General features: G+C 48.6%; 6 protein-coding genes across 10 annotated transcripts; 5 read left to right on the top strand and 1 right to left on the bottom strand.

The window, feature by feature from the left end:
- Window positions 1–15: 15 nt before the first annotated feature.
- Window positions 16–5,138, top strand: RB195_022043 (uncharacterized protein; the record flags this gene model as incomplete). Of its 2 annotated transcripts, XM_064209040.1 has the most annotated exons (6): window positions 16–135; window positions 1,581–1,794; window positions 2,225–2,289; window positions 3,523–3,760; window positions 3,826–3,977; window positions 4,044–5,138. In XM_064209040.1, the coding sequence occupies 6 exons, from the start codon at window positions 16–18 to the stop codon at window positions 5,136–5,138; spliced, it is 1,884 nt and encodes a 627-aa protein (XP_064064921.1). The 2 variants fall into 2 exon arrangements, with proteins under 2 accessions (XP_064064921.1, XP_064064920.1); XM_064209039.1 differs by lacking the exons at window positions 2,225–2,289; window positions 3,826–3,977 and having other exon boundaries at window positions 3,679–3,825; window positions 4,135–5,138.
- A 127-nt stretch (window positions 5,139–5,265) lies between these two features.
- On the top strand, window positions 5,266–5,874 carry RB195_022042 (uncharacterized protein; the record flags this gene model as incomplete). Its single annotated transcript, XM_064209038.1, has 1 exon — window positions 5,266–5,874. The coding sequence occupies one exon, from the start codon at window positions 5,266–5,268 to the stop codon at window positions 5,872–5,874; it is 609 nt and encodes a 202-aa protein (XP_064064919.1).
- A 360-nt stretch (window positions 5,875–6,234) lies between these two features.
- On the top strand, window positions 6,235–10,302 carry RB195_022041 (uncharacterized protein; the record flags this gene model as incomplete). Of its 2 annotated transcripts, XM_064209037.1 has the most annotated exons (7): window positions 6,235–6,345; window positions 7,118–7,493; window positions 7,560–7,667; window positions 7,716–8,219; window positions 8,400–8,594; window positions 8,646–10,100; window positions 10,154–10,302. In XM_064209037.1, the coding sequence occupies 7 exons, from the start codon at window positions 6,235–6,237 to the stop codon at window positions 10,300–10,302; spliced, it is 2,898 nt and encodes a 965-aa protein (XP_064064917.1). The 2 variants fall into 2 exon arrangements, with proteins under 2 accessions (XP_064064917.1, XP_064064918.1); XM_064209036.1 differs by lacking the exons at window positions 6,235–6,345; window positions 7,716–8,219; window positions 10,154–10,302 and having other exon boundaries at window positions 7,223–7,493; window positions 8,646–10,153.
- A 112-nt stretch (window positions 10,303–10,414) lies between these two features.
- Window positions 10,415–10,885, top strand: RB195_022040 (uncharacterized protein; the record flags this gene model as incomplete). The annotated part of the gene is made up of 1 exon (XM_064209035.1): window positions 10,415–10,885. One exon carries the CDS (start codon window positions 10,415–10,417, stop codon window positions 10,883–10,885), a length of 471 nt encoding a protein of 156 aa, XP_064064916.1.
- A 348-nt stretch (window positions 10,886–11,233) lies between these two features.
- On the top strand, window positions 11,234–13,697 carry RB195_022039 (uncharacterized protein; the record flags this gene model as incomplete). 2 transcript variants are annotated; one of them, XM_064209034.1, is made up of 3 exons in its annotated part: window positions 11,234–11,315; window positions 11,760–11,919; window positions 12,057–12,198. In XM_064209034.1, 3 exons carry the CDS (start codon window positions 11,234–11,236, stop codon window positions 12,196–12,198), a joined length of 384 nt encoding a protein of 127 aa, XP_064064915.1. The 2 variants fall into 2 exon arrangements, with proteins under 2 accessions (XP_064064915.1, XP_064064914.1); XM_064209033.1 differs by lacking the exon at window positions 11,234–11,315 and adding an exon at window positions 13,523–13,697 and having other exon boundaries at window positions 11,762–11,919; window positions 12,057–12,194.
- A 1,593-nt stretch (window positions 13,698–15,290) lies between these two features.
- On the bottom strand, window positions 15,291–18,906 carry RB195_022038 (uncharacterized protein; the record flags this gene model as incomplete). Of its 2 annotated transcripts, XM_064209031.1 has the most annotated exons (4): window positions 15,291–17,144; window positions 17,322–18,247; window positions 18,665–18,733; window positions 18,828–18,906. In XM_064209031.1, the coding sequence occupies 4 exons, from the start codon at window positions 18,904–18,906 to the stop codon at window positions 15,291–15,293; spliced, it is 2,928 nt and encodes a 975-aa protein (XP_064064912.1). The 2 variants fall into 2 exon arrangements, with proteins under 2 accessions (XP_064064912.1, XP_064064913.1); XM_064209032.1 differs by lacking the exons at window positions 18,665–18,733; window positions 18,828–18,906 and having other exon boundaries at window positions 17,322–18,188.
- Window positions 18,907–19,624: the final 718 nt, after the last annotated feature.

The raw sequence follows: 19,624 nt of genomic DNA, 5'->3' as shown, positions 1-19,624 counted from the left end.
CATTCAAAGAAAATTATGATGCTCTTCGTGTCCCACGCGAAAGGAGGAACCACTGGGGAACTCTGGACGCGGTCGGGACAAATGGAAGCATTACTGGCGCCCGCTCGACCATTTCGAAGATCAACGGGAGTCAAGGTGATCAAGGTGATGAAATAAACTGTGACGATTATTCTTCACAGTTCTTACTTATAAAAGCAGTAGTGATATCGTTTTACGTTTCAAATTATCATGGCTGCTTTTATAAGTAAGAAGTGTGTAGAATTGTGGTCACGTCACAAATCATGCAAATGTAATGGCCTCTTTGACGAGGAATCGCCAGAGAAGTAGCCTAATGGAGGTGCTTCAAATCTTGTAAAATGAATTGAATTAAACGTCATTCGAAAGAGCGTCTCTCTTGGAGATCAACTAGCTATTTCACGTAGTAGTACGTATTTCAAGTGCTCTCCGATTCCCACTAAAAATTAAACCTACTCACATAGACCATATCGCAATGATAACCGCATTACATTTGTCGCAAAGCGACTTCGACCCAAAGCGATGTCAAGGAATGACTCCCTTCTATTAACTTAGCCTTCTGATTAATATTAATTTAGCTATGGAGAAATCATTCAAATTTTCCATGCAGAATTCCTCTTTGATCCCATAGGCAGATACCAACCGCTGTTGACAGCTGTCTACAAGCTCTCGCAATGCTCCGCCGTCACGATATATACCATATCGCTGTGCCCATAGGCAGCTTCATCCCAACTATAAGAGAGACATTGACCACTTTAGGACTCTGACTCCATCAATCGTTGTCAGCGCCTTGATCAAGAAAATCGTCAGTATATCTGCATATGCATATTTGTAATTAACAATAAATCTAGCATCATTCAATCTGCGGGGCAGTTGCAGAGAAACTGAAGGGCGAGCAAAATCAATCCACTCAATCTCCCACAACTTGGTGCATCAGCTTTAATTCTTAAGGAGCCAGGTTGGTTTGCTGAGTCGATTTTCGTATTCATCTGTGTTTTCAAGAGAACATTTCTCGATTATTCCTGAAGCTGCACCAATTCTTGTGCATTTTTGACGATCATTTTCAGCAAATCGGGTCATATTCTCCATTCTGTCCTCTGTTTCTTTCTAAAATACCAAGCAGGTCCCTTTTCGAAGCCTGATTCATTCCGCTGGCATTTTTTTTCTCCACCTGTTTCCTTCACATCAGTGAGCAAAATACCAAAACGCTAATTGTCAACCTACGGCAAAAAGCTTGAGCAAGTCGTTAGCAAACCTAGGCAAGAACAACTATAGGTGAATGGCACTTGATGGTTACAACGCGCGAAACTAACGAAAGCTTCGACGGATTAGAACGGCTCAAGTATTGATCGATTGCAAAACCCTTCAGAAAAAGAGCAAGAGGAATTCGATGAATACTTCTGCAAGGCTGAATCAATCTCATCTGCTGCGTTTGCCTACGTCATATTGCTGACAGCACGATGTACTGCACTAACTAGCGCATATGTTGACCCAAATAGGTAATGCAAGTGATGGGGATAATGCGCTCCATCGCAAGTTGATTGATACCGTAATATTCCTTTTAGGGCGGAGCTACCTGGCACGAGGGGCGGAGCAGTACCGCGGCTGGGCTCATAAGAGCCAACGCCTGGAGCACACGAGGAGCACCCAAGCCGCTGGATACCTGCAGACCATGGACCGATCAGGGAGGCATGGGACGACGACACCAAGGACCACTTCGCCAGCCTGAGCCTCACGAGGATGCTCGCGACGGGGCGATACCCAGATCATCGGTTAGAGGTAAGGCTTCTCCTTGTATGGGTTGAGAGCTGCTTCCACTGCGCGACGTTTACTGGTAGCAGCGAGTGGTTCACCTCTCGCTGCCTGGAAGTCGCAGGTATCGGGCAGTGGCTGGCGGTACTCCCCGCTTTTCTTCCTCGTGCTCCGGATAGTTATTTAGTAGTGTTCATGTTGCTTATTTTGTTTTTCGGTCGTTCGCATGGAGTGCACCCATGCGAACGGTCTGCAGGGCACGAGAGTGATAACGGTGTATTTTGTGTTCTTTATTATTCTGTTTGTTAGCAAAAATGAAAAAAATCAAAAAAAAAGGGAAAAAGCGAAAATGCACCAAAAAAAAGTTAAACGTCAAAAAAAGAAAAAAGAAAGAGAACCCGGTGAGGGTATAAAACGCGTTTTAGTGCCGCGCGAGGTAACTGATGTTCCGGTGCAGATGATGTTGGTGTTGATGCTGTTGCTGCTGTTAATGTTGATTATGTTGATGTCGAACTGGTTCCGGTGCAATGTTCATGTTGAGGTATTTTGTGGTATGGTGTTAGGGGGCCCCAGTAGTGCGGTAGGACAGCTAGGCTGTTTAGCGCGCTTTATCTAGTGATGTGGATGTTAGCTGATGATGATGACTTGCGATGCACCGAGGTAAGTGGCGCCTGAGTTGTAGCTGAGATGCACCGAGGTTGAGGGTAAGTTGACGAGCGCGCGTAATGGTCCGGATCCGTTGTTTTAGCCTGGGGGCGAGGTCATGACCGAGACGCGCGAGGGCGCGTAAGGTCATGCCTCGGGTGACATGCATATTAGTAGTAGCATGGCCGGTACGGCCCGATAACTAGATTAGTGTTTATATTGGCCGGTATGGCCCGTTCTCTAGACCAGTGTAGCGGATATAAAGTGGTGAGTGGTTTCGTTCATTTTGCTTGTTGGTATTACTTGTGGTAGTGTTTGCATTTCACTCTACTAGGCTCCGTTCCTTATCGCTACCCTTTTCTCTCATTTTTTTTGGCTGGGGTTCTTCTTTTGCTCCTTTTACTCTGAGATTTCTTTTTTCTTCTCTTCACATTGGGTTTTGGCGCACTTCCATATTTCGAAATTCCTTCGCGTTTGGGTTTAAACTGTAGGGTTGCGAAATCTCACGTAGTCGATTTGAACTGGTGCCAAGTTGTTGCGAACATTGGCCAGTTCGAATTTGCACGTGGGATTTCGAAACACTTTGGCGGGATTTGGTGCGTGGGTATTGCGAAACCCTCGAGTCAAGTCCGCATAGCCCCGCCTCCGTCCGGTCCCTCTATATAAGGAGCATGCGCAATCTGACTTAGTTTTTTTATTTTGTGACAATGTCGTATAGCCTTGATCGTGTCTCTTCGTTTTTTCGTAGTCACGCATGCGTTTCCTCATCCTATTTCTTTCAGTAGCACCTTAGCTTTCATTGTCTATCGCGGTATTTCTTCATTGCTTTTTTTTCTAATCTTCGCTGTAGTAGGTTCAGTCCACGACCCTCTTATATAATGGGCACTCTTTTTCAATCGCTTTGCTTTCCCGGATCTTTTTGCTATATCTTTCCTTGTTCCGTTTGAATTCTCTCCTTAACTTCTTACCTTCGCAACTGATTATTTCTGCCATTTTACTTCTTTTGATTTTCTCGTGGTGGTTTTGCGGCGCCTATTGTGTGAGGATAAGTCGCGATAACGTGGACATTCGTGGCCCTCCTGGTGTGTGCATTTTATGTTTTTTTTTCAGATAGTGATGGGTCCGCCTGTCACTCGCTCGCGCACTCTCTCTTCTGGTTCTAGGGCTGTTGCCCCGATTTCAAGTTTAGAGTCTAGGGCTGTTGCCCCGATACACAGATCAGTTTCTTTGACGAGTACCACTGGGCGGCTCGTTCGTACTTTGCAGGAACTCAACGATGGCGACAACGCATATGGGAAAGATGCGAAGACATTGCCTTGGCAACTACGGAAGTATGGAACGGCGCCGGGTCAGCAACCACTTCGCTAGCAAAAAAAGTGGACGAAGGTACTCCTACCTTGCTTCATGATATAGGTGAGTCGGCGTCAGCAGTCGGGAACAGGATTGCTACTATTCCTATGGTTGCTACTTATAGCCCGAATGGGCCGACACCCAGACTAGTGCCGTTTACAGGTTCAGGCGACGACGCCACACCATTTTCGCTGTGGCTTCGCTGTCTGGAGGACGTGCGGCTGCGTGCTGCGGTTGCGACGTCCTAACAAAAAGCGGATTTCCTCATTTGCTATTTGGAGGGGGTAGCGCGTGAGAGAGTAGAGGAGTTAAGTCAGCAGGAGCGCTACGACTTCAACGCAATTGTAGCGCATCTCAAGCAGGCATTTGAAGGCCCGCAACATCGTTACATGGTGAGGCAAGCGTTGTCTGCTTGCCAACAGCAGACTGGGGAGTCATCGGCGACGTTCGCTAATCGTCTGCTGAACCTGGTCCGAGCCGCTACGACCGGCCAGGACCATAGTAGTCAGAAGGAACGGGTCCTTGAGGAATTTGTGGCTAGGTTGCGTCCTGACATTCGTTACTACGTCAAGTTAGACAACCCCTTGACGTTCGAGCAAGCGGTAGCGAAGGCCCAAATGGTTGAGCAACTGCTAGCCGAGGCCACAGCTGACCGCTTGATCAACCCAGTTGGCGCCGCGCGCATGATAGAAGTGAAGGCAGTGGCGGCCAAACCGCCGCGGACGAACTTTGGTGAGCGTAGATATGTGCGCAGAAGTTTGTCTCGTACGAACCGACCACGATTCTTTCAGCAGTCAGCAAGGAATCAGGATGTTTCCCGCCAGCATGGTATTCCCGACTGTCGACTTGTTCCTAGTCGCTCGAACTGTTTCAATTGTGGAGGACTTGGTCATCACGCTCGACAGTGTCAATCGCCGGCAGTACAGTTGCCAGCTTCAGGTAGGCGTCAATCTAGCCTTCGTGGTGCCTTACCGTTTTATGATCGCCAGCGATTTTCTTCTTCCTCTGTTAATGCTGTATATCCCGATTCTGACGCTCTTTCTCAAGAACTTTCGCAGGCCCGCGAACAATTTAACGCGCTTTCCATATCTTTGCGGAATTCGCAAGCCGCTTGTGAGCACTCTGAGGCGCGAGTCTCAGCACTCATAAAGCGGAACGAAGAGCTCGCAAGCTCTGCTTTTGGTCAACTTTCTCAGTCTTCTCTACGATCTCCTCATAATTTACCAGACGTTCGTTTATTATTTGCTTGCTCGTTGATTCTTACGTTGTGTACTTCAACTAATGCCGCTTGTGTTAATTCCCCTTTTTCGGTCTCTGATGCTTTCAACGCCTCTAATCTTGTTACTATTGGTAGAAGTCTTGGCTACTGCCAATAGAGACCAGTTCTTTGTGGCACAAATTCCAGTTTGAGTCAATGGGGTCCTCATCCTAGCGTTAATAAATATTGGCGCCGCTATTACTATAACTTCTAGGGACACGGCGCCCTTGCTAGGGGTGTTTGCGATGGGAGACAGCGATATACCGTGCGCAATAGGCATGGCAGGTGTGCCTGTCAAGCTTAGCGGTCACGCTGATCTCCGATTTGAGGTTGGTTCGCTCACCTTGTACCAGCCTGTCTATTTTACGGAATCTGCGTGCGTTCCTAGTGAGGCAGATGCCTACAATATTATCTTGGGCAACGACTTTCTTAGTCGTTTGCCACCGTGGACTATAAATTATAGAAACCGTACATTTTATGCCGATCACCAAGTCAGCATCTTATGCAACGCTCCAGCACCAGATCCCGCCAATCTTATAAACGGCGCCGAAGAAATTCCCGTGCGCGTCGCCGAGACTATAGCCTTGGCACCTAACGCGGAAACTTTTGTCCCCTACTATTCCGAAGTTGCGGACCATTCTCCGCTGGTTCTTGTCGCGCAGTCCAGCCACATGAGTGATTGCTCGCTAATGGTCTCTCCGGTGGTCTTTAACGCAGGTGCGACGCGATTGCTGGTCTCTAACCCCTCGGCCAAGGCTGAGATCCTATATAAGGGCCAGCAGATTCCCTCCGCCGTGCGGATCGGCCGAGAGGCCACTGTGGAGACTTTCGCTATAGCTACGTTTCCTTCCTAGCACAAATTCGGTAGCAGGTAATGTTTGTAATGTGGCGGTATACCCCGATACTCAGTATAGTTCTTTGCCGTTTAAACTGGACTTGTCCGAGGCGGAGGTTTCGGAGCAGGAGCGTCACTAGCAGCTTATAACGAGCATCAAAGTCGCAAGTTTAAGCAGCAGTACGATCAATCCCACTTGGGTCCCCTGGAAGTAAAAGTTGGTGATCGCGTCTTTTTGCGCGATTACATGCCCCACCTAGGGCTTTCTCGTAAGCTGTCCAATTCCTGGCTGGGCCAGTTTCGGGTCATAGCGATCGATCACCCGCACCTCACAGTTACCAGTGTTTCGTCCCCCCAGTCCCCGCCTAGGAAAGTGCACATGAATCAAGTCAAGAGATGTTTCGAACTGTCCGAGCCGGTGTTCTCCTTCCCGTGGCTTCCCGTGGAGGAGGGCCGTGCGCTGGGGGCGGCTCAAGCGGCCGAACAAGAGGTGTGCGGGTACAAACATGAGCTAGTGGCGAAGCCCCGGCAATCCGTTGATACGGTCACATATGCCTGTAACACTCGTTTCAGATCTCGACGAACGTCGGTTTAGCCGCGTAGTTCGGCCTTCCAGCTTCGACAACTTTTATTTCTCTCTTCTCTTCTCCCACTTCTCTTTTGGTCATGATCTCTCCTACTTCTCTTTGATGATGCCGCAATTCTAGTCCTTCAATCTATTGCTTCGCGTCCTGTTCGTGGTTATGAGTTGTTTTTTTCGGCTTGCGGTACATCTCTCACCTTTTGATTTTCAGATAAGTTTGGGTAAACCCGACAATACTGTTATAGTAACTGTTTATTCCATGTATTCTGACGGCGACCCGCCTTTCCTGGGCCGGTCTAAGGGGCGCACCCCCGGAAGGGGGTTTGGCGCCCCATCGTCTGGTAGCCGGGATCCGGCCGAACCACAGACAACTTCGCCTCGCCGGGATCCGGCCGAAGCTTAGATCAGTCATTTATCATCTCCTTCCTCCTCCTTTCTTAGCCGGGATCCGGCAGTTTTCAAGTCTAACGTATCTCCTAGCCGGAATCCGGCAGTTTTCAAGTCTAATGTATCTCCTAGCCGGGGTCCGGCCGAAGCTCATATCAGTTATTTATCATCCCCTTCCTTCTCCTCTCTTAGCCGGGATCCGGCAGTTCTCAAGTCTAATGCATCTCCTAGCCGGGATCCGACAGTTTTCAAGTCTAGCGTATTTCTTAGCCGGGATCCGGCAGCTTTCCAGTCTAGTGAATATCATAGCCGGGATCCGGCAGATATCAAGTCTAGTCCGTCATCGACCCAGGACCCTTCTCAGTATAGTTTCTTCTGGGAGTCCGCAGGTGAAGCGATGTCAGTATCTCACCTAGCTTTGTCCTCTTCTCCCGACGTTACCACCAGAGACATGGACTGCTCTACTCCCCCACCGAATCTTAGCCGGGATCTAGGACAGACTAGGGTAACCGCAAGGGTCGACACTACGGTTCTCTCCTCAGACGATAATCTGCTACGTCTTACTGCGTCTATGGAGAATCTCTCCATCACTCATACAGTATCCCAAGTTCCCTCGACCTGCGCCGCCACTCCGGGTGAAGTCGACGTTGCGTCTTCTTGTTCTAGCGGTAGTTCCCCGCCACCAACGGAGCGAGTTAAGCGCACTTTCCGTAGTGGCTTTTCTACACTTTCAGGTTGCTTCTCGTCGCCTCCACCGGGTCCGTCTCAGCCGTCGGCGGCCACGTCTCCTAGTCACGACGATACCAGTTGGGCCAGTCCTTCGGAAGCATCATTAGCATTCGGTAGTTCATAACAATCATTCCGTAACGAAGGCCATTCTTCCTCTAAAGGGTATGGTAGGGAGCGGGGTCGCGGTGCCGTGAGACGCTTGGCGCAGCGTGAACAGTCCCCGGTTCGCGACGAGGAGGTCATACCCCGACCGATACTCATATCGAGCGAGACACCGGTTGGCTTCCACCATTATTTGAAGCATCTGCATCTATGGGCGAAGTTCGTTAACCCGCGTCCCGTCCGTATTCTCCGAAGCCCCCGTCTACGGGTGGATCTCCGGATGCCAGCGGAAACTTATCCGCACCTTCCTCCTTCAGGCTACCTTAAGCTGAGTTTCAATCGGACGCTGTTCCCCTTAATCCCGATACCGGAGGTCGGAGTACCCCCCGCGATTCCCTTGATAGAACTGCAGCACTTGGAGGACACGATCGCGTTTTGCCAGCGTTCCTCCCAAATTATCCAGGAAGTGTTAGCGGGTTCACATTCAGACATTGACGTCGAGTCGGTAGAAAAGACTCCTTCGGGTCGTCACGACACTGTAACTCTACCACCTATTGCAGATCGTATTAGACCTGTCCTCTAACAAGTAGTTTCAACAGGATGGGGTTCCGGAGTTATCCTCGAAGCTAAGGACTTTTTCACCGTAGGGCCGGATCGTCGCGATTTGCATTGCATAATTCTCGATCAGCATGCCATCAATGTTGTTAGCTCGTGTAGGGGACTTGATAAGTCTATGGTTTCAGTTAAGGATTATGTGTGGGTCTATGACGTGAAACCCAGTCGTCAGGCGCTCAGCAACCCTAGCGCTGTCTTAGCACAGTCCCGCATCCCTCGTACGACGGCACTCGAGAATAACTCGGCTTACTTCTTCAGAGCAGCTTGTTTCGTGTTTGCGTCGCCCGATACCCTACAAGAGCCTGTCTACGGACTTGTTCTAGGTCTCTTCCGCCGCAGGAATCGCGTCACCCACCTTCGTGCAGTATTCTAAGGCGCGCCGGATGCCGTTTTCCTCACACCTACTATTTGCGATTTCCGTCTCGATGAGGCACGCGAGGATCAGTTCCTCTCGTCCAGGACGCGATACAATGTCTCTTCGGCGATGCGATTTTCGGAACCCCCGCCGTCCGAGCACGCCCGTAGGCAATTGTGTCATCTCGTTCGCCGGTTTCTCCCGATGCACCCAGAGGAAGCTATTGTACCTTTGCGCGTATCACGCCCGACCCAGGAAGACGAGCAATGGCTGGCCGACAGAGCGGGGTCGTTTGAAAACTATCGTCGTTTCCCCGACTTAGCCAAGCGGCAAATGGCCCAGATCTTCAAAGTGGCCCGTTCGGCCTTATCGGCAATAAGCACTATGCACGACGATCGGCAGACACATTGGGTGACCGCAACGATACCCAGTTTTCAGATCTTCCCGTTGCGCGTCCATTTCGTCCTCACGGACATGGCAACCGAAGTTAGATGGGCTGGTAGCCGGCCAGTAGCCATGTGGGTAGTTGGCGCTAATACTCTCACGCGCGCCACAGTCAGACGAGCAAACCTGGACTCGCAGTCCAAGAATTTGAGGGTAGTAGTCGATATCAGCGGTTGGCACAATCGGTCGGTAGAACGTCTCGCCCATGAACACGGTCGCCCCTTTGACGAGGGCGTCTTTCTCGATGTCGCGGCCCGCCTGACGAAGGCATCAGCTGCCGCCAACCCCGTAGACGAGCACATTTCTAGGATGTGCTTAATAGATAACTTCGCGCGGGGATCAGTAGCCCTCGCTATCATGGATCGAGTATATGGTTCTGCCCCCCTAGGTTGCCTTAATCGCGGAGAAGAAAAGCCGACGGCCCTGATAACCCAGGATATGATCGTCACGATTCACGGTCGCGTCACTCTCTCTACAGAGCAACGCGAAACCACAGCATTGGGGGCCGATAGCATCCCCATTACTGTTATTCAGGCGGCTTTCGGTACGGGCAAGACAGTCGTTGGTGCAATTATCGCTGCTCGATGGGCAACAGGAGACGCCCCCGTCTTGGCAACAGCGAGCACCAACGCGGCTGTGGCCCAGTTCGCTCAGACGATGCTGTCGCTTTCGGCTTATAGGGACCTGAACGTGTTACGGTTTGTGGCGGACTCAGCAGCTCAGGAGAATCTCACGCCTACACCAGTCGACCTGAATAAGATTCTCATGTCGCTAGGAGAGACCTACGCCGAGGTCCTTTCCGACGCGGAGAGGAGTGTGTGTGATAGTTTCGCGGCTTGGCGTAGGGTCTTAGAGGAATACATCAATGACCCCGAACTTGCTCTCCACATGACCGAAGAAGATAAAGAGGAGTACGCTGTGGCCGAGCGGCATGTTTCTCGGACGCTGGAGCAGATGATCCGGCTTATGCTCAAATTCCGTCCTCCCCACGTGCTATGCATAACAACTGCGTCTCTTCTGAACACTATGGGTACGGAACATGGTGCCTTCGCCCATGTAGTGGTCGTTTTAGAGTCCTCATAGGCGACGAAGCGTCCCAGATCCCAGAACCAGTGCTGGAGGCGTTCGCGAATCTTTTGCCTAGGGCACAACAGGTCTATATCGGCGATATTCACCAGCTCGAACCGCACGCGAAGTGTCATCGTGAATCGAAGAGCCCATCCCGCCCTTAACGAGCTCCCCAATAGGGTCGCGTACGAGGGCGCGCTTGTCAGCGGCGTAGGACCGGAAGGCAGGACGCTACTTCTAGACACTCTTACATTTCCGACTCCCACTATTCCTTTTATGTTCATCAACGTAGATGGCCAATCCGAACACGCGGCCAATATGTCCCATTACAACAGTGCGGAGGTGGAAGTATGCTTAGAGCTTTTGCGCGCACTTTTGCGCCGAGGTCTGACACCAGCCCAGCTTTGCGTCATAACGTTTTATCGCGAACAGTATCGCCGGCTAGAGCGAGCAGCCGACGAATTGGGTGTGGAGCTCTCCACAGTCGACTCCGTCCAAGGAAGAGAAAAGGAGGTGGTTCTCCTCTTAACCACCCGGACACACGTCGCGCCAGAGTCTGCCGAATTCCTCGACGAGTATAGGCGTATGAACGTAGCAATATCCCAGTGTCGCCAAGGTCAGTTCATCTTCGGACACGTTCGCTCCCTTCGCCGTGTCCCTTTCTGGGGTCGTGTGATCAGCTGGGCCAGCTCCCTTAATGCTATTGTGCCCGCCACAGACCTCCCGCGCTACTTCGAAAACGAGTAGTTGTTGCCTTGGCCGGCGTGTTATTTATGTAATTATGTAAGTATGTAAATATATTATAGGCAAATATAGGTATATATTTCTATTTATCGGGTCACTATTTGTAGCGGGTTATTTGCACATAGGTGAAAGTCCGGGACGGAATTAAAGTAAGGGGGGAGGTGTAAGTGATGGGGATAATGCGCTCCATCGCAAGTTGATCGATACCGTAATATTCCTTTTAGGGGCGGAGCTACCTGGCACGAGGGGCGGAGCAGTCCCGCGGCTAGGCTCATAAGAGCCCACGCCTGGAGCACACGAGGAGCACCCAAGCCGCTGGATACCTGCAGACCAAGAACCGATCAGGGAGGCATGGGACGACGACACCAAGGACCACTTCGCCAGCCTGAGCCTCACGAGGATGCTCCCGACGGGGGCGATACCCAGATCATCGGTTAGAGGTAAGGCTTCTCCTTGTATGGGTTGAGAACTGCTTCCACTGCTCGACGCTTACTGTAATTATCGAGACCGTACAATCTCCCGCGCAAGACATTCAACCCCAAGGTAAGTGGTTAAACCTCCCTACCTTTGCAATTCGAAAGTTTAACGGAAACTTATGGGAATGGGACAATTTCTGGGAATTGTTTAGTAAAAATATTCACACAAGACCTCCTAGAATTAATCGGGTTCAGTTATTTTTTAACGGCATTAGTAGGAAAGGCCCGCGAATCGATTACCATATTTGAAGTCACTAAAGAGAATTATCCTGGGGTAATTCAATTCTTTCTTTCCAAATACAATAACCGAGAAATACTTATCAAACAATTGATCGACAATCATCAATACCGGTGATCCACCAAGAGACGTACCTATATAACAGGACATTCTTGACGCTCAGGCATGGAATGTTCGTACCCACTCGCAGGCAAATTAACGATTCCGAATCCGGACACGAAGAAAATAGAGGAGATAGACGTCTTAATAGACACAGGAGCAGAAATATCTTTTATTGGCAATGTTCTGATCGAGTGTCTTCACTTACCAGTCATTGAAGTAAGGTAAATTCAACACACATTCGGGTCAGAAAAAGACATTCAAGAAAAGGTTGCCTCGTCAAAATCCATTTCTGGAATAGTGATGGCAAGCAACGCATGCTGAAAGTGGTCATCTACGATGTACTAAATCAAGCTTTCAGACCAAAGGTGTCCAACGCCGACGTCGATTTCAAACGATCCCTCAAGGTGTCAATTTTAACGCATTCGGAGAATGATCTTGTCAAGCCATCAATACTCCTGATATCTGACCAACCATCTGGCGAGAGTGAAAAAGAAACGTAAGGCAAGAATCTCAATTCCACCTGAACGAAATTTCGAAATGGGGCAATCGTTGGTCAATGAACAACGAGGAATACCATCAAGAGAACACAGTGGGTTCAGCCACGGTAAATATTACACAAGAAGTAAAAGTTTATAGGACAAGTACGTGTCAGTGGAAGCCGCAAGTACTTAAAAATTTGTTGCCTCCAAAAAGAAAGATCGAGAAACAATGGATCAGAAGGTCTAGCAACAGTTTGTTGATACAATTGAGCGTAGAGAAGACTCCTACTATGTGCGTCTACAGTGGAGGGAAAACTAGCTACCGCTACCGAATAATAGGCTCTTGTCTTCAAGAGCCTCGTCAATGTTTGGTCCTCAATTCGCAAAGACGAACATCTTCTAGGCAAATACAACTATGTGTTTCCATATCAGCTCAACAAGAACATCGTTGGAGAGGTAAACGAACAGGAGATTCTTCAATACACTTCGTATCTCACCAGGCCCCCCTTTACCCCACAGAAAACAACAACAAAGCCTAGGAATTGTTTCGTCCATTACAAAGATTGCCAATAATTAAACGATGTGCTTCACCTAGGACCAGTTATAATGCCATTGCTACGCGGAATTTTACTTCGAGCACGTCTAGGATAATTCGCGGTAGCTTTGGACATAGAAAAAACATTCCTGCTAGTGGGACTCAATGAAGCTAATCGAGGTGCGATGCGATGGTTGTGGCTCCGGAATCATAAACGAGCTCCAATTGCAGATAATGTCCCACGCTGCGCTTCCTCTGAGTAACATTCGGATTGAAATGTTCAGCATTCCTGTTAGTTGGTACAACATACTTCCACCTCGATATACAAAAAAAGACCTCGGCTGAAGATATCAAACAAAATTCATACGTTGACAATTTACTCCTGACAGCTGACACCTGTCAAGAAACATCTCATGTTTACCAAAAAAACCAAAGACATGTTTCAAGATCTAAATATTAACCTACAATAATTTATTTAGAATGATTAGGTGTTGATGCAATCCATACCTGCTCATGACAGAGCAGTCGATCTCAATCCAAAACTGGTAGGAATAACTTGAAGCTCATCGACGGACATGTTTCTTCTTACCTGTAATGTCCCAAAAATCTCACCGATCACAAAACGCAAAATGACCAGTGCGATTGCCTCTTGCTATGATACTATGGTGTGGTTTCTTCTTCTGTTCTACAGAGCAATAGTGTATCTACAAAATCTCTGGAAAAACCAATGCGATTAGGACTCCAAACTGAGCGAAATTCAATGCAAAAAGTGGGATGAAATAGGGAATCAATGTAAATGAGCTTGCTAAGGTATATCATGCCAAAGGGTGGTCAGGCTACTTTGGTAACCTTCACTGGCACAAGTACCAATGCTATGTGTGCGGGCGCATACCTTCTGAATGGTCCAGCTAGTCAACTCTTAGCGACCAGAGCAGAATTTCCACCAATCCGTCAGGAACCAACAGTTCCAAAACCCGAACTCTAATTAATATTAGCAGCACCAATTCCATCCTCTGTTAATTACTCTCGACATTCGGAGAGTTTACGTTTTCTCTGATTCCAAGGTTGCTCTTAATTGGGTTCTATACAAGCCACACAAAGAATCGGGAGTATATGTGTTCAGTCGCTCATCCGGGGTGCGGGACAATAGGTACCCGTGAAAACCGGCTGACCGCTCCTGTCCTCCCTTCGGCACCGCGCGCCTCCGCGTAATTACGGCTGACGCTCCACCAGCTAGATATCCTCCACGACCGCCTGAGATCACCTACACCACGCCTCCCTATTGCTCTCTAATCAACGCCGCGCGCGACTTTCGTGCCGCGACGAAGCGGTGGATAGTGCGAATTTTGAAGGAGGGAGTGAAGAACGAATTGCCGAGGCGAATCCTGATGTACGGATATAGTAAACTAAGCGCATATCATTGGGAATAAAGGAGAAGAATAAGTAAAAATTATTTCAAAAAGATGCTCCAGGGAAAAGAATAACACGCATATATTTTCAGACGTCTCATAATTTAACACATTTCATACCCTAAGTTTCCTATATAAACTAGCAGTGCATAAGTATGTGTTTGTGACGATGCCATTCAATGAATTCGTGTTCAACTTTCAACTGCGGCAGTTATAATAACAGCAACATTATGCGCTTATTACTTTGTATACATTCTTTAACTCCTTTCTACATTTTACCTTTTCAAAATTTTACATAGATATAATGTTTATGTAGAGCAAGTATTGAAATATACCAATATTTGACATATTTCAATACTTGCTTGTACGTTTTATACAGTTTTATATAATAAAACTTTGTATGGTTCTTCAAATTTCTTTCAACAGCGTTTCATCACTTCATTTCTATCTGTTTTCTGCATTACATCAATATGAAAGGTTAGGTGTATTAGTGGCGAACAGAGACCTTTGTATCTTCGAGATATACCTTTAGGTACAGTGTATGTCTGCGAGGCATTCTTCATATAAAAGAAGGAGAGAATTTCATTCTTTCCTTCTTTTATATTAACTAACAAGCACATTTTATGTAGGCCTTCGAACAACATCTAACACCAGGTACTTTCCTTCCCGTTCGATTTTAAAAGCGCATCATAAGAGCTGTAAGCGCGGCGGAAAAAAAAATCGCCGTAAGAGTGGCAGACGCGGCGAAATGGGTGGGGAGGGTGGCGTGGGCGGGGCGTCTTGAAGACGTAACACAAGAGGAGCAACCAGGCTACTGTAGCGATCATGACGGTATCAGGAGACGCGCGGTGCAATTAACGACGCTCGTCAGCCTCCTGGATACGCAGCGGCACATCATACGGGTACCTCTTGACCGTTCCCCGCTCATCCGAAGTATCAAGTATCGCAGGACATCTCTCCTCCCAAAAATGCATGACAAATTTCGGGCACATTTCTTTCACACACTCTCACAGACTGTGGCAGAGGAGGTTTAGCCAGAAATGACCTACAGCAGTATTTCTGGTGGCAAGGATCCTCCTTCCTACATCTTTGCGAAAAAGACTGGCCAATAAAAGATCACATCTTCAGCATCACAGAACAGGAAGTATTCAGTCTTCTTCTTCTTCTTCCTAGCGTTTGTCCCGCGTTGTTGCAGGGTCCGCTTTTCTGCTTCTTGTCTTCCATTTGGTTGTATCCATTGCATCAGCCGTACACAAACGTGCATCTATCATATCCAGCTTCACACGGTCTAACCAGCGAATCTTTGGCCTCCCGCGCGGCCTCACTCCTGAAACGTCGAGCTTCAGAGCGGTTTTGGCAACAGAATCTTCCTCCCGCCGCAATACGTGACCAAACCATCTCAGTCGCGCCTCCTTCATCTTCTCAGTTATCGGGACGACACCGAAGATGGAGCGCACAGTGTCGTTGGATACTTTCTCTTTTAGCGTCACACCTATCGTCCACCTCAACATCCGCATCTCCATAGCGTGCAGCACTCTTTCCAAGGCTATCGTTGTCGGCCAGCACTCGCATCCGTAAAGGGCAACAGGACGCACAACCGTCCTGTAGATCTTCGACTTCAGTCGAACAGGGACTTTCTTGTCGCACAGTACCCCTGTTGCCATTTTCCATTTCATCCATGCAGCATTAACACGTGCTCGACCTTCTTGATCAATGTCGCCTGTGGAAGTCACTTTGGATCCAAGGTACTTGAAGCAGTTCACCTTGTTTAATTCGGTGCCATCAACACGAATTGAACCATCCTCTATCCTTGGTCCGCACTCCATGTACTCAGTTTTTGATGTGTTGAGGCGCAATCCATATTGCTGCAGCTGATCCTTCCAAGACTGCACTTGTTTCTGAAGATCATCTCGAGACTCCGACGCGAGCATGACATCGTCGGCAAAGAGTAGAGTCCACGGATGCTGCTTCTGGATTTCCTTCGTTATCGTGTCCATGCACAGTATGAACAGCAGAGATGAGAGGGATGAACCCTGATGAACCCCTACTCGTACAGGGAATGGCCTGCTTGTTCCAACAGCACATCGTACAACGCTGGTAGGCTTCGCATAAAGCAGCTTCGTCCACCTCATATATTCTTCTGGTACTCTATGCGACCTCATGGACATCCATAACAGCTCATGTGGGACACGGTCGAAAGCTTTCTCGAGATCGAGAAAAGCAAGATGCACACTGCGGTTCTTCTCTCGATGTTTCTCCAGGAGGATTCGGACAGCATGGATAGCATCTACAGTGGTGCAGTCCTTCACAAAGCCGCACTGGTTGAGTGAAACGCTAACAATTTTCCTCAGACGAGCTTCGAGGACAAAAAAAACCTTCATCGTATGGCACAGCAGTCGTATAGGCCTGTACGAGGTGCAGTCAGCAATGTCTCCTTTTCCTTTCCAGACAGGCACGGTCACGGAAGTTTGCCAAACGTCTGGAGTCCGTCCTTCTGCAACGATCTTGTTAAGTAGAGTTGCGAGCCACATGGACCCTCGATCTCCTAGCAGCTTCCAGATATCAACAGGTATGTCATCAGGACCGGTTGCCTTGTTCGACTTCACTTTTGCGAGTGCAGCACTGACTCCGACGGCAGTAATTGGTAGAACAGGACCTTCGACGCTGGGAACGGTTGGGATCGGAGGATGACAGAACTCTTCGTTACACAAGTGATTGTAGTACTCTCGCCACCTCTCCAGGATCTGACCAGAGCGGCGCAGAACGGCTCCATCAGCTCCCTTAACGATCTTGGTGTGCTCCATATCCAACGTTGAGCGATGACGCGCTCCGACTAAACGATACACTGCCCGCTCGCCTTCTCTGGTATCAAGCATGTCGTACACAGCCTTGTAGCTGTCCGACTTCGCCTTGGAGACTGCCTTCTTAGCCTCCCTCTTCGCCGCTAGGTAAACATCCCGATCTTCAGGCTCACGTGTCCTCCACCAGAGCTTATACTTGGACTTCTTCTTACGAATTGCCGCCTAAACTTCCTCGCTCCAAAACCACGTAGCCTTTTGTACCTTTGGCTTACCTAGAGTCGTCTTTCCCAGAGTGTTTTCCGCGGTCAAGCGTATAACGCTGGAAGTAGACAACCACATTTCCTCCACACTACGAGTAGGGTGGGGAAGTGTAGATGGAGCCACGGACGCGAAAAATACCTCCTTTCGATCCTTCAGATTCCACCATTTGATGCGCTGTGTTTCAGTCCTTGGATGTCTCTTCCTTGGACGGGAGATTTTCAAGTCCATAACGAGCAGATGGTGTTGGGCAGCGACATGATCTGTAAGGATGACTTTTGAATCCTGCAGAAGTCGGCGATCTCGTCGGCGTAACATCCAGAAATCTATTTGTGTTTCACGACCGCCGCTGGTGTACGTGATCAAATGCGATTTTCTTTTCCGATACTGCGTGTTAGCAATGATCAAGTCACTTGCAACCGCATACTCCAGGATTCGCAACCCGTCGTCGTTACGAGCTCCATAGCCGTATCCACCATGACAACTCTCAAATCCGTCTTTCCAAGAACCGACATGTCCGTTGAAGTCTCCTCCGATTAAAAGTACTTCTTCGCTTTCCAGGGATTGGACGTACTGCTCCAGATCTTCCCAAAAGCACGCCTTCTCTTCTTCACTACAGCCCATCTGTGGCGCATAAGCAGAGACGACTCGCAATTCCACTTCTCCTGTATCTACTTTTACAGCCATCAAGCGATCCGATAGTCGATCCACCGCTGTGACGCTATTTCTAAACGACTCGTTCAATATGATACCAACGCCATTGCGATTTGATGTGCCGTGGTAGATCAGCTTGTAGCCATCGCCTAACTCCCTTGCCTTGGAGCCTTCCCAGCGAGTCTCCTGTACACAACATATGTCAACACGGCGTTTTCTGAGACTGCCTTCCAGTTCACGACTTCTTCCAGTAAGCGTCCCAACGTTAAGTGTTGCCAAGCGCACTGGATGTTGCTGGCGATGGCGGACTAAATTCTTTGGCCGGCTTCGTCCTCTAGCCGATAGCCCTCGCATATTTGCCACATTGCCCGGGCGAGGACAATGCGCGTCGCTTCTGGAGTACGCCTTAGCTTCTCAAGAACACATAGTAGACATTAGCAGTATGACGCGACGGGGGTGTTGTCCTAGGTCGGCTTGTCGCGCTAGCAAGCTAGCAGCCTGGCACCGGAATCGTCGTACTACCTCCTCACTTAGCTAGCCTGTAGCCTTGGCCCAAGGACCGGGCTACTAGCCGGACACCTTTGTAACATGGTTGAACCTGCCGAGACGAAGTCTCGCCACCATAGCTGCCCGACGGCCAGGGCCACCGCTGCACCGCTTTGAGGCGTGAGATAGGATTTGCAGCAGAACAGGAAGTCTGCAGTGATCCTAACAAATCAATCCTAGCAGCGTTCCTTCAGGGCTGGACAAGTGATAACATTTACAAATGCAAAGAGAGTGATAGTTCAGGTCATGCGTGTTGTATCGATTAGTGTAAAAAAATCGCCTACGTACAAGCAGAATTGAGCTCTCGCCCACAAAATCAGTGAGATCAGCTCTTGCATCACATCTTTTGAGCTCTACAAAGATAAAAAATGCAGGGAAGATTCTTGTACGAAATCTCCAAGAAACCTTGAAAACCCAAGTTCTGAAGTCCTTAGAGCACCTCAATACCTATAAGGATACAGAAAGGATACTGAGATGCTACAGTCGTCTCGTAGATAACTGAGGAGGCGAAGTATCCTATATTCATTTTGCAGAAAACAGCACTTACAGATATTATCATTCAGGACTTTTACTTGAAGGGTCATGCAGGTATAATGTGGCACTGGTTCGTCAGAACTTCTGAATACCGCAACTTCGCTCTCAAGTGACGTGAGTACTTCGTAAATGCTTCTTTTACCAGGAATTCAGTAACCTCCCTTACAAGTATCCTATACCAAAGGATCTCCCGAAAACCAGAGTTGTTTATGTTTAAACATGTAGGATAGACTACTTCGGACTATTGACGGTCAAACTGCCATCAAAAGGTCACGGGAAATGCCATGGAAGGATCATCACATGCATGGTTATGCAACTCTTCCACCTCTATGTGGTATCGGATCAATCCACGAACGCCTTTTTAATGATGCTTCGACGATTTTTTGCATTTCGAGGGATTCCGAAATCAATAACGAATGACAATGCGCCTACTTTCGCATCAACAGAAGCTCCTCGATGATCTTTATCAGCTATCTCAAAGGGACGCAACTGTAGCTATTCTAGAGTTGTTGTGTCCACTCTTGGTTAAAGATGGTTTATTGGTCTGTGGACTTGCTTACTCTTGTGAGCTGAGTAACTGGACCAAAATCGAACAGCTTTCCCAAACATTGCTACGTACATACAGCTGGTGAATAAGACCTCTCAACACATGGAAGTTGGATACAATGGCAATGACACAATATACACGACTAACATAATATAACATGAAC

The sequence above is a fragment of the Necator americanus genome, chromosome X (assembly GCF_031761385.1).
Source record: "Necator americanus strain Aroian chromosome X, whole genome shotgun sequence".
NCBI classification, from domain to species: domain Eukaryota; kingdom Metazoa; phylum Nematoda; class Chromadorea; order Rhabditida; family Ancylostomatidae; genus Necator; species Necator americanus.
The sequence above is the reverse complement of the archived record's forward strand: the minus strand, read 5'-3'. Positions and strand labels throughout refer to the sequence as shown.